The sequence below is a fragment of the Bos indicus genome, chromosome 3, assembly GCF_029378745.1.
Source record: "Bos indicus isolate NIAB-ARS_2022 breed Sahiwal x Tharparkar chromosome 3, NIAB-ARS_B.indTharparkar_mat_pri_1.0, whole genome shotgun sequence".
Taxonomy (NCBI): domain Eukaryota; kingdom Metazoa; phylum Chordata; class Mammalia; order Artiodactyla; family Bovidae; genus Bos; species Bos indicus.
Genome location: NC_091762.1, coordinates 113,521,393 through 113,534,961, shown reverse-complemented (window position 1 = coordinate 113,534,961; position 13,569 = coordinate 113,521,393). Strand labels below are relative to the sequence as shown.

Here is a 13,569-nt window from a genome sequence, read left to right as displayed (position 1 = left end):
GTAAATAAATTTACAATGTATTAATTTTAAAATATCTATATATTGCCTTTCAGATATGTAAAACCTTTCAAATACATGTAATCCTTTAATAGATATAGAAAACCATTTATTTTATAGATGTATTGAGTTGGCCAAAAAGTTTATTTTGAGTTTTTTAGAAAAAGACTTTATAGAAAAACCCAAATGAACTTTTGGCCAACCCAGTATAGACATATGTAACCAAACATATAAACCCTTATATGGTTCAACATGTTTTATAATTCTTTATCTGTAATAGGTAGATATAAAATCCATATGGCTTTACATATCTCTACACCCCTCTGGGTGACCTATGAACCACAATGGACTGGGCAAGGTTTTGGGATGGTGCAGTACCCCACCCTCAGATAAAGGGTGCAGATGGTGCTGGGTGGTGCCTGGGATTGCCACAGAAGCTGGGCAAAGGGGAAAGGCCCAGCCTCTCAGAATCCTGCAGTTTGGGCCCATGGCTGACGAGAAGGACTCAGGTTATCTCCCTAATGTTTTAAATTTAAATGGATTACTACTCTGAGTAACCTTGCCTTGTACCAGTAGCATCTACTTACTCTAATATATTTCTTATTAACAAGTGATGCAGTGTTGTTTGGAGGGTGAGGAGAGCATTATAACATATTTAAAACTCACATTTTCCTGCTAGACTCCCCTCTTCTTCCTCATTTGTCTCACGGCTGACTTCACCCTGGGGAGCCCAGCAATCTTGTCTCCCACTTCAAAAGATACTGAAAAATCTGATTTTTTCAGTATCTGATTTTGTATGGCCCATGAACTAAGAATGGTTGTTACTTTTTTAAAGAGTTATAAATAATCAAAGAAGGAAGTCCTTGGCTGTCCAGTTGTTAGGACACTGAGTTTTTACTGCCAAGAGCCCTAGTCAGGGAACTAAGATCCCACAAGCTGCCCAGGCAAGAAAACAAAGACTCTGGCTTACGGAGATAAGAGCAAGAAGTCAGAAATATATGCAGGTAAAGAAATTAAGGATGTTTAATACAGTTTTGCTTATAAAAGAAAAAGTAGGGAAAACCATCAATATCTACCCGTATTGGTTAGCTGAATAAACTATGATGCATTCAAAGTAAAGAATTTTATGCGACTATTTAAAAGAGTGTGACAGGGACTTCCCTCGTGGTCCAGTGGTTAAGAATCCGCCTTTCAATGCAGGGGATGCGTGTTCCACCCCTGGTTTGGGAACTAAGATCCCACACACAGCAGAGGAACTAAGCCAGCATGCCACAACTACTTAGCCTGCGAGCCACAGACAGAGAGCCCTTGAGCGGTAATTCAAGATCCTGCATGACGCATCGAAAATACCACATGCTGCAGCTAAGACCCGATGCAGCAAAATAATAAATAAATATTTTAAAAAATAAAAAGGATGACACATTTGCGTATATACTGACTGAGAAGATGTACACAATTGGTAAGTGAAAAAAGGAAGATAAGGAATTATATGTCCTGTCTGATAGTATATTGTATTTTAATAAATGTCTATGATAAGTTACATGAGATTCATGCACTTATATAAAATAATTTCAGAAAAACTGGAAGAGATGCATACAAAACTGCTAAAAGCATTTTCCTATAGGAGGTAGCACTGGGTCAACAAAAGGGAAGTTTCATTTCTTACTGGATTTTTTTAGCATTTTTTTCAAAAACAGTATTTACAAATGCAGCCTAGAAATTATAAACAATCACATCAATCATATACACATACTTAGCAAAGAAGGAGCTTTGTAAAATTTGATAATGCACAAATAAATGAACTGGCACAAAATACTTTGTTCAACCGGAACGAAATTACAAATGCTAAGGATGTAAATGACAAACCAGTTTACTAAGGCATCTTTTTTTAAAATGTCCAAAGCCACATTAATCGTCAATATGCTAAAGAAGTAACTTACCTCTGACAGTGGCTTTTGATTCAACTGCTGACAGTTGATGCCACCAATGAAGACCATGTTGGGCATCACTGGTCTGGGATAGTCCAAAACAAAGTCATTTCGTAACAACCAAATTGATGGTTGACTGAAGAGCTCAGATGCTGTGACAGGCGTCTGGAGAATCTCAGAGGCAATTTCTTCAACATTTTTGTAAAAATAGCGGCAAAATAAACGTTCCTCTAAGTACCGGATAAGATTCCACACTCTCTGCTCAAAAGTCATGGCATCAGAGAATGCCAAAATAGCTCTCGGAACATAAGAAAGGGCCATGGGACTCTGAGTGCCTTCTTCAAAATAATGGCAGAAAACTCCCCTGGTGAAGATCACAGGTGGAAGTGAGAGATACTTGGCTATAATCAAACCACACATATCAAAAGGATCTAGAAACACTGCATCAAAAGAACTCTCTTCTAAGTATTTTACTAATTTCTTGTCCTCAAACAAGCTCTTACAACGTGAAAAAAAGTAATCAAAAATTGTGTTGGCTGAACCCATTAACATAGGAAGTAGACTCTGTGGCCGAACTTTCCACTGAAAATCAGAGAATTTCCGGAACTCAGCGTTCAAATCCTCCAGAGTGTAAGCCGTGTGATAAGTCTTTACCGTAATATTGGATGAATTGCTCAGGTGCCAATTCACCTCTGGTATGACTAGGACCACCTCATGCCCCCTTTGGGAGAGTTTCTCCACCACTGAACGCATGGTAAACCAGTGGCTCCCATCCATGGGTACCACCAGCAGCTTGCCTGCCTCGGCGAAGCCTGGTGCCAGCAGCAGACACACACACAGAGGAAAGAAGCCCGTTAACACTGCAGGAGCCATCGGGTAACTGCAGCCCAGACCAATCCAGCTGCCTGGCTTCTAAGCTCAGGTAGCATGAGCAGCAGAAGTTCAGGAATAAAAGCCGTCTCAAGAGAGGGCGTGCATTTAGACATTCATTAAAAAAAAAAAAAAAAAAAAAGTGACATTCATTGCCAATGATTTACTCAGAAGAAAGATAGTGAGTGCGGAGCATTTGCTGAAACGAAACAGGTAGTAGTATGCTTTCCAGATGAGGTAGCTTTTGATCTTTGCCATGGGCAGCAGCATTGTCCTGCAATTCCCTTTCAGAAACAGAATTCTTAAGCAATGCTTTTGGAATCTGATGACTCAGAAAGGCAAAAGGAAAGTAAATTTCAATCAAGTTGGTTTTTCAATTGGTCCCAAAGGAAAATTTGGATTTTTATCTTCAGATTACCAAAGATTCTTTGCCCAGAAAGTGATTGGCATCCCAGATTCCAAGGAAAGATCTGAAGCCCCTTGCCACTGACCTCCTCACTGGCAGTGAACTTGAGGTTGACAGGAGTCTCTACTATGACTGATGTTACTGAAATCAACTTAAAAACACAATTAAATTTATATACACATATTCGTCTGGCTAAAATTATGAACACTGACCATACTACATGTTGGTGAACACACGGAAAAGCTGGACCTCTCATAGACTGCTGGCGAGACTATACAGTATTTTGGCAGATTCTTAAAAAGATAAATATATCGAACGCCATATAACCCAGCAGATAAATATATTCAATGCCATATAACCTATCATTCATAGGTATTTATCCATGAGAAAAGAAGGCATACCATTACCAGTAAAACTGGGTGTGCCTCCTGGTAAGCGTTGAGCCAAAAGATACAACCAGGCCAAGATCATAAGAAAGAAGGATTTATTACTTGCAGCAAGTAATGAGAAAACTGGAGATTTTGCCCCAAACCGTGTCTCCCCAACAGCCAAACTGGGGAAGCTTCAAGCTAAAGGTACATGCATATTCACAAAGGGGCACGAGCAGAGAATTTAGCATAGAATTGAAGCCAAGGTCAACACTCTGAGTTGACTGATGTCAGAAGAGGTCAACATGGTTATTCCTTACTCCACGTGGTGGGGACCTTGGCTCCTTCAGAACTCAGAGATAAGTATCAGAATGTTCTGTCTACCCCTTGAGGAGGAACACGGAGTGTTTTATGGTTAAACTATTATATCTTGGCTGCTTTTCCTTTGCGCCTTCATCCCTACACTTCCCTTAATTCATTATTGACTGGGGCATTTTTGCAGAAACTAATGCCTGCGGCCAGTGATTTGTTATGTAACTGACATTGATACGTCTCTGGTCATTAATGTTCCATAACAGAAAACAAAATTCTCCAAGCCAGGCTTCAGCATTACGTGAACCATGAAATTCCAGATGTTCAAACTGGTTTTAAAAAAGGCAGAGGAAACAGAGATCAAATTTCCAACATCCGCTGGATCATTTAAAAAGCAAGAGAGTTTCAGGAAAACATCTATTTCTGCTTCATTGACTACGCCAAAGCCTCTGACCCTGTGGATCACAATAAACTGTGAAAAATTCTGAAGGAGATGGGAATACCAGACCACCTGACCTGCCTCTTGAGAAACCTATATGCAGGTCAGGAAGCAACAGTTAGAACTGGATACAGAACAACAGACTGGTTCCAAATAGGAAAAGGAGTACGTCAAGGCTGTATATTGTCACCTTGCTTATTTAACTTATATGCAGAGTACATCATGAGAAATGCTGGGCTGGAGGAAGCATAAGCTGGAATCAAGATTCCCGGGAGAAATATCAATAACCTCAGATATGCAGATGACACCACCCTTATGGCAGAAAGGGAAGAAGAACTAAAGAGCCTCTTGATGAAAGTGAAAGAGGAGAGTGAAAAAGTTGGTTTAAAGCTCAATATTCGGAAAACTAAGATCATGGCATCCAGTCCCATCACTTCATGGCAAATAGATGGGGAAACAGTGGAAACAGTGGCTGACTTTATTTTTGGTGGCTCCAAAATCACTGCAGATGGTGACTGCAGCCATGAAATTAAAAGACGCTTACTCCTTGGAAGGAAAGTTATGACCAACCTAGATAGCATATTCAAAAGCAGAGACGTTACTTTGTCAACAAAGGTACATCTAGTCAAGGCTATGGTTTTTCCAGTAGTCATGTATGGATGTGAGAGTTGGACTATAAAGAAAGCTGAGCACCGAAGAATTGATGCTTTTGAACTGTGGTGTTGGAGAAGACTCTTGAGAGTCCCTTGGACTGCAAGGAGATCCAACCAGTCCATCCTAAAGGAGATCAGTCCTGGGTGTTCATTGGAAGGACTGATGTTGAAGCTGAAATTCCAATACTTTGGCCACCTGATGCGAAGAGCTGACTCACTGGAAAAGCCCCTAATGCTGGGAAAGATTGAGGGCAGGAGGAAAAGGGGACGACAGAGGGTGAGATGGTTGGATGCCATCACTGACTCAATGGACATGAGTTTGGGTAAACTCCAGGAGTTGGTGATGGACAGGGAGGCCTGGCATGTGGTTCATGGGGTAACACAGAGTTGGACATGACTGAGCGAATGAACTGAACTGAACTGAACAGAAAACATATTACTTTGTCTCCTGTTAATCAAGTGTTTATTAATTACTGGGCTATCAATAATCATGTGTTTATTAATCAGGGCTTCCCCAATGGCTCAGACAGTAAAGAATCTGCTGGCAGTGTGCAAGACCCAGGTTCAATCCCTGGGTTGGGAAGATCCCTGGAGAAGGGAATGGCAACTGTAAGGTAAAGGAACTAGAGAAGATGAGGTTCAGAAAAAGAAGAACACTGGCACTTTACAGAAACACATCACCTTTAATGAGGCGAGAAGGGGCAGCAGTCAGATTAGTGAGCTGCTGCGCTAAGTCAAGAGAGTAGATATATATAGAAAACATATACATGTGGAGATACATCATTTTGAGGGGGTCTGTTTTTCCTCATGATTATTTTTGATTGGTTAGCTTTCAACAACTGGGGCAAGAAATTCCTGAGACCGACTGAAGACTGGGATCGGCTGGAAGCTGAATGTAATCAATCTTAACGTCCATTCCTTTCTTCAGGGGAAAAAGTTCTTTATTCTGTATAGAATGGTGGGGAGGACCTGGAGGGGAGTTTTTTACTCCAGGCTATTTTGAGAGGCAGAGACATTACTTTGCCAACAAAGGTCCATCTAGTCAAGGCTATGGTTTTTCCAGTGGCCACGTATGGATGTGAGAGTTGGACTGTGAAGAAAGCTGAGCGCCGAAGAATTGATGCTTTTGAACTGTGGTGTTGGAGAAGACTCTTGAGAGTCCCTTGGACTGCAAGGAGATCCAACCAGTCCATCCTAAAGGAGATCAGTCCTGGGTGTTCTTTGGAAGGAATGATGCTAAAGCTGAAACTCCAGTACTTTGGCCACCTCATGCAAAGAGTTGACTCGTTGGAGAAGACTCGGATGCTGGGAGGGATTGGGGGCAGGAGGAGAAGGGGACGACAGAGGATGAGATGGCTGGATGGCATCACTGACTCCATGGACGTGAGTTTGAGTGAACTCCAGGAGTTGGTGATGGACAGGGAGGCCTGGCGTGCTGCGATTCATGGGGTCGCAAAGAGTCGGACACAACTGAGCGACTGAACTGAACTGAACTGATTTTGAGCCTTGTAGCTTTCCTTCATTCCAGACCCTAAGGAATATATAAAAAGAGAAAGAGGGATAGGCGTTGTCAATGTTCAGGGCTTCTTCGTGCTGGTAAATGAGGGTCGGGGGTTAGTGGTCTGGGAGGAAGGAAGGAAGGCCTGTAGTGTTGATTTTCTATCCTAGCTGCCAGGGTCTCAAGCAGAAGAACAGTCTTGACTTGATCTTGAGAAATGGCTTGGATTCGGTTCTGGAGGAATCTCTGGAAAAGATTAAACAAACAAGGTCCAAATGTGAATAGGAGGATAATAAATATGAATGGTCTGAGAAGGGGCAAAACCCAAGGCATCCAGTTCCAATCCATCAACCATGACTGCCAGGAGTTGCTTAATCTCTGGCCAAATCGAGAGGTTTGATCTGTAAGGTTTTTTTGCAGCTCCCTGGACAACACCCAACTGGTTAACATAGAAGCAGCAAGATTTGTCCAGAAAAAGGCACAAACCTCCCTTTTCTTTAGTTAGTAGATCTAATCCCCTTCTATTTTGTAACACTACAGCCGTCAAGGAATCGAGTTGATTTTGGATAGTTATTAGACCTTGGGCTATTTCCTGGAGGCTGTCTGATAGGTCTTTAGATAGTGCCTGGTAGTTTTGGAGAAGGAAATGGCAACCCACTCTGGTGTTCTTGCCTGGAGAATCCCAGGGATGGGGGAGCTGGTGGGCTGCCGTCTATGGGGTCGCACAGAGTCGGACACAACTGAAGTGACTTAGCAATAGCAGCAGTTTTGGATGGAGGTATTTTGGCCGGCAGTTCCTGTTCCAAGTCCAGCCACTATTCCTAGTCCCACTAAGAGGGGAATGAAATGAATGGCTCATTTCATTTGCTTGCAAATGAGAGGAATAGGTAGGGGTTGATCATTGGGGGCTATAAAAATGTTCGGACTGGAATATACCAGGGTGCAGATTCTCGTCCAATTAGTAGGTAAACAGAGGTATGTAAACATCCCACACAAGAAAAACAGGCCAGGTGTCACAATACAACAGCTGAAGTTGATGGCAAAGAGGAGTCGGGGCAGGGGATGGGGTTGATCGTTCATTCAAGAATGGTCAGGGACCCTGCTAAGGTGGCCCCAGTGATGGAAGATGTGGAGGAGTGTGCTTTGGGAAACCATCCTGTAAAGGTAAAAGAGTGTCCTGTAGGACCAGAAACATTATATACAGCTTTTCCAGTGGCAAAGAGTAAAGTGGAGGTATGGTTACACATGGGTTCAGGGATTATGCCCACAGGTTGGTCATATGAACTGTTTCAGGAATTTCTAGATACACAAAAAGGAGCTGGTTGTAATAGTGTTACTCTCAGCAATAGGGCCTCTTATTGGAGGTTTTCTGTTGTAGGAGGGAAGGTCAGTGAGTAAAGATTCTAAGAGTTTGTCCAAATTCCAGATTTGGTCATTAGTGTGAAGATATTTAAGATATGGGACAAATAAAGGCTTCCCATGGTATGAGTGGTATACAGATATGTTACCAGTGGTCCAGTCAAGGATGGATGTGGGGTGGGCTGAATCTCCCAGAGATTCCAGATATGTCTCCCAGACATATCCAGCAGTCTTTAGCCAATTGTGGGTTAGAAGCATTAAGGAGAGTTGCGTTAAATTAAGGGTCCGGAATAGATAGTTGAGGTTAGGGTTTTGAAAAAGTTCTTGGGTTAGAGGAAAGAAAGAAGATAAGAAGATGTTAACCAACATTTGGGGAAGTGATTATAAGATAGACTACTATGGAGAAGAATTGGATTTCAAAAGGGTAAAAGTTATCAAAGGTTCCCTGCAGCCACAGGGTGAAGATGTAATCTTCAACGTGTTTGAATGTGGATCCTCGAGGACTCTCAGCACAGATATCAGCCAGGAGTTGTTTCAGAAATAATCGTAGCGTGAAACCAATAGATTCATCCATCGTCAGCTGGGATTGGTGGGAGCTGTGAGAATTTTAGAGTTGTAGGGCCCGTGTGAGAAACTTGATAAGGATTAGTCTGGTAAGCATTCTCATCATTGGGCTGCATAACCTTTTTCAGTTGAGTAATGTGCACCCAGGGGGTGATTTCTTTTAATTTTGCAGTGGTAAGGGTCAGCAGAATTACCATGTAGGGGGATCCTTGCCATTTAGGGGTTAGACCTGAGTGGGACTGAACTGTCATACAGACTGTCTCCTATTTGGAGGGATGAGTATGGGAGATCGGGATCTGGTTGAGGGAGTCGGTTTTTCATATGTTGCCAAAGGGCATCTCGTATCTGGGCAAGTAAGGGAAAAGGAAGGTAGGATGGCAGTTTGGGGCTGTCATGGGAGAGGGTGAGTCCTAAGGGCATTATGGGCCTCCCGTACATGGCCTCGAATGGACTGATATTTAGAGGGTTTTTTGGTAAGGCCCGGACTTTTAAGAGGGCTAAAGGGAGGAGTTTAATCCAACCTTGATGAAGTTCAATTGTTAATTTGGTCGGAGTTTCTTTTAGGACTCGGTTGGCTCTCTCAACCTTACTGGAGGACCAGGGGTGATAAGGAACGTGAAACTTCCAAGGAATTTGAAGGGTTCATGTTGTTGTCAGACTGGAGGGAGGAAGGCATTCCAAACCTGGTGAGGATTTCAGTAAGATTAAGGCGAGCCACAGTAGGGGCTCATTTGTTAGTAGTTGGGAAGTTTCAATACATCCATAAAATGTATCTACGAAGACTAGGAGGAATTTAACCCTTTTTATGGGTGGCATGTGGGTGAAATCTACCTGCCAGTCTTGTGTGGGAAGATGTCCGCGAATTTGGTGGGTGGGGAAAGGAGGGGGGCGAATGTTAGAATTAGGGTTTGTCCACTGACAAGTGGTACAAATTTGGGTCAGATTATTTAAATAAGTCACATCGTTCTTTGCTCAATAAAGTTCTGAAGGAAAGTCTTAAGTACTTTTGCAGAGGGGTGGAAAGGAGAATGTAAATGTGAAAGTAATGTGTGGGTGTTAGGCTCGTCAATCTGGGCTACAGTAAAGATAGGACTAACAGGCGGCCTGCCGCTCTGCCTGTGATCTGCTATGTTGTTATAAAAGGAGATAGGGCCATGTTACTGATGTCCCTGGCAATGTATTACAGCAGCTTGTTTTGGGAGCTGAGCCACATGGAGGAGTTCAGAAATAATGGAAGCACTGAGAATAGGTGTGCCCTTCTGAGTTAGGAATCCCTTCTCCCTCCAGATTATAATGTTAGAATGTAATATGTTATAGACCTATTTGGAGTCCCTGTAAATGTTTACCTTTTGGTCTTTGGCTAAGGTCAAAGCTTGTGTAAGAGCTATCAGTTCAGCCTACTGTGAGGATGTGTGAGCTGGGAGTGCGGCTTTGATGAGGCGGGGGGGTATAACTTTGTCAGGCTGTCCCTGGACTATAGTGTGAAAGAAAAGTGAAAGTGAAGTTGCTCAGTCGTGTCCAACTCTTTGCGACCCGTGGACTGTAGCCCACCAAACTCCTCCATCCATGGGATTCTCCAGGCAAGAATACTGGAGTGGGTTGCCATTTCCTTCTCCAGGGGATCTTCCCAACCCAGGGGTCGAACCTAGGTCTCCCACATTGCAGGCAGACTTTAACTTCTGCACCACCAGGGAAGCTGGACTATAGTGTATCCAGCCCCAAATGGGGCTTCTTTCTGGGAACTGCCATCTGTGAACCAGGGTGGGACTGTGGGGTCAACCATAGGCTGATTGGTTATATGCTCAAAGGGATTAAGTGTCATATCTAAGGTCTGAACACAGTCATGAGATAGGCGTTCTGCTTCTGGATCTGGTGTAGGGAGTAAGCTAGCAGGATTAAGAGATTTACAAGGCATAAAAGAAAAGGATGGGTCGAGGAGGTGTGCATGGAGGATCTGTAGTCCAGCAGGGGGCAGAGAAAGGAAAGCCCGGTGAGAGAGTAAATCTTTGAAGGAATGAGGAGAGTATACCTTTAAAGGAGTGTTTCGAGTTAGTTTTTGGGCTTCAGGTATTAAGAAGGTAGTTGCAGCTAAGGCCTGGAGACGAGGTGGCCATCCGAACGTGATGAGATCAAGTTGTTTGAATAAGTAAGTTAAAGGTCCCCACATGTCCCCTCGTTTTTGGCACAGAATCCCTAAGGCGTGTCCTTGTTGAGAATGTACCAAAAGGAAAAAGGCCGGAGGGTTCCCTGGGAACCCAGAAAGGACGATAGTCTATGGTGCCCTAGAGTACAGTCTGAGCTTACCTGGGCTACTGGGTCAGTGAGAATTCGTGGTGGATGGAGGGAGATCGAATGGCAAAAGGCCTCTGTCCTGGAGCTGGTTGGTCTCGCGAAAAAGAGAGTGGAAAGAAAAGAGGAAGAGAGAGAAAGAGAGAGAGAGGCCAATATTCCTCGGGGTACATGGAAAACCAATAAAGTCCTTACACAGGGCTTGTACCGCTCACGAGGGCGCAGGGGTCCTCTCGAGGAGGTCTTGAAAGCCCGGTGGCAAAGTGAGCTCAGCAGGTTTCCACGCTCAGAAGAGCTGGCCGTGGAGAATGAGAACGAGAAGGAACCCCAGGCTCCTGGGTTTCGGCACCAAAAATGTAAGGTAAGGGAACTAGAGAAGGCGAGGTTCAGAAAAAGAATGAGACCAGCACTTTACAGGAACGCATCATCTTTAATGAGGTGAGAAGGGGCAGCAGTCAGATTAGTGAGCTGCTGCGCTAAGTCAAGAGAGTAGATATATATAGAAAACAGGTATATGCAGAGATACATCGTTTTGAGGGGGTCTATTTTTCCTCATGATTATTTTTGATTAGTTAGCTTTCAACAACTGGGGCAAGGAATTCCTGAGACCGGTCAGAAACTGAGATCGTCTGGGAGCTGAACGTAATCAATCTTAATATCCATTCCTTTCTTCGGGGGAGAAAGTTCTTCATTCTGTATAGAATGGTGGGGAGGACCCGGAGGGGAGTTTTTTACTCCAGGCTATTTTGAGCCGTGTAGCTTTCCTTCAGCAACCCACTCCCTATTCCTGCCTGGAGAATCCCATGGACAGAAGAACCTGGTGGGCTACAGCCCATGGGGTTGCAAAGAGTCAGAAAAGACTGAGCAACTAACACACACATTAAATACTGAGACCTGTTCAAGTGAGACAAACATTGTAGCCAGGTTTAAGGCCAAAAATGGCTCTTCTTATGTCAAGAAAGCCATGCCTTGTTCCCTCTTTCTGGGGACGCCCTACCCTATCTACATGCAATGCTTCCTGTATTTTTAATTTTCTGTATATTATGATGTTTGGGCATCTTGAAAACCCTTCTGGCTGAGGAGAAACTACCCCCCCATGGGCTGGTCAATTCTCAGACAGCATAAGGCCCAGCTGGGAGCATGCCTTTGATATGCAGAAACAAACCAATCCAGAGCCATAAGCGGCACCATTTCCCTGCCTTCACCATCCTAGGAACAAGGACCAGGCAACCAGAGACCATCCTTATAACATAGAGCCTGTAAAAATCATTCAGATTTGCCAGTCCTAATCTGTTTGCCCTTCCCTGTCTTGTCTTTCCACAAAAACTCCAGTAATGGCCATGGCCTCCTGACCAAACCTGGTGCTTCTCCATATGGCCCTGCATGGGGTGCCATGGCCGTGTCTCTAGGACCTAAGTACAATAAACTTTGTCTGCCTGAGCCTCTCCTTATGCCTGCTAGTGGGGGCGGTGGTGGGTTTAGTCCCTAAGTCACATCGACTCTTTTGCAACCCCACAGACTGTAGCCCTAGACTCCTCAAATTCTGAGAGCCACATTTGTGCACTTTATCATGGGCCAATTTACCTCAATAAGGCTGTTAGGCATCAAGAAATTAACATGAATAGAAGCTCTACGCTCCTATTCTCGTATTTCGAAATAGTTCTGTTCTTCCTACTTGGAGCCCGCGGTGGGCAAAGTTTGACTGTGTTACAGAGGCTGCTGCATGGTCTGTAGGTGGTTGAAGACAGTGACTCTTAAACAACTTAGGTCAGGATCCCCAGCGATATTTTACATAAACACTGCAACTCAGAACAGAAGTCCCCAGTTACTTGTGGGTTTGCTGAAAATACTACATGGAAAATTCCCGAAATAAACAATTCCTAAGTTTTCAACTGCGCACCAATCTGAGCAGTGTGATGAAATCTTGTACCATCCCACTCTGTCCTGCTGGGGGATAAATCATCTGGTCAGAGAATCCATGCTGTACACACGTGTATACACTACCTGCCTATCAGTCACCTAGCAGCCAGTTTGGGTTATCAGATACACCATTGTTGTTCTGCAGTATTTATTTTCAAATAACCTTTGTGTAATAATGGCTCCAAAGTGCAAGAATAGTGATGCTGACCATTTGGATATTCTCTAACCGTGCCTCATTTACAAATAAACTTTATCATAGATACATACACAGAGGAAAGAACATCGTTCAGGGTTCCGTGCTATCCACAGTGTTAGGCACCCACTGGGGATCTTGGAACATATACTCCCCAGACAAGGGAGAACCTGCTTATTTAACTTATATGCAGAGTTCATCATGAGAAATGCTGGGCTGGAGGAAGCACAAGCTGGAATCAAGATTGCTGGGAGAAATATCAATAACCTCAGACATGCAGATGATACCACCCTTATGGCAGAAAGCAAAGAACTAAAGAGCCTCTTAATGAAAGTGAAAGAGGAGAGTGAAAAAGTTGGCTTAAAGCCCAACATTCAGAAAACTAAGATCATAGCATCTGGTCCCATCACTTCATGGCAAATAGATGGGGAGACAGTGGAAACAGTGGCTGACTTTATTTTTGGTGGCTCCAAAATCACTGCAGATGGTGACTGCAGCCATGAAATTAAAGGACGCTTACTCCTTGGAAGGAAAATTATGACCAACCTAGACAGCATATTCAAAAGCAGAGACATTACTTTGTCCACAAAGGTCCTTCTAGTTGAGGCTATGGTTTTTCCAGTGGTCATGTATGGATGTGAGAGTTGAACTATAAAGAAAGCTGAGCACCAAAGCATTGATGCTTTTGAACTGTGGTGTTGGAGAAGACTCTTGAGAGTCCCTTTGACTGCAAGGAGATCCAACTAATCCATCCTAAAGGAAATCAGTCCTGG

General features: G+C 43.6%; 1 protein-coding gene across 1 annotated transcript; it reads right to left on the bottom strand.

The window, feature by feature from the left end:
• Nucleotides 1-1,272: 1,272 nt before the first annotated feature.
• On the bottom strand, nucleotides 1,273-2,907 carry LOC109556924 (UDP-glucuronosyltransferase 1A9-like). The gene is made up of 2 exons (XM_070781983.1): nucleotides 1,938-2,907; nucleotides 1,273-1,281 (listed from the first exon to the last, which is right to left on the bottom strand). Exons 1-2 carry the CDS (start codon nucleotides 2,796-2,798, stop codon nucleotides 1,273-1,275), a joined length of 870 nt encoding a protein of 289 aa, XP_070638084.1. The 5' UTR covers nucleotides 2,799-2,907.
• Nucleotides 2,908-13,569: the final 10,662 nt, after the last annotated feature.

Excerpts from the sequence above, each read along its gene's own strand:
- LOC109556924 (XM_070781983.1), bottom strand. The coding sequence starts at position 2,798 with ATGGCTCCTGCAGTGTTAACGGGCTTCTTTCCTCTGTGTGTGTGTCTG.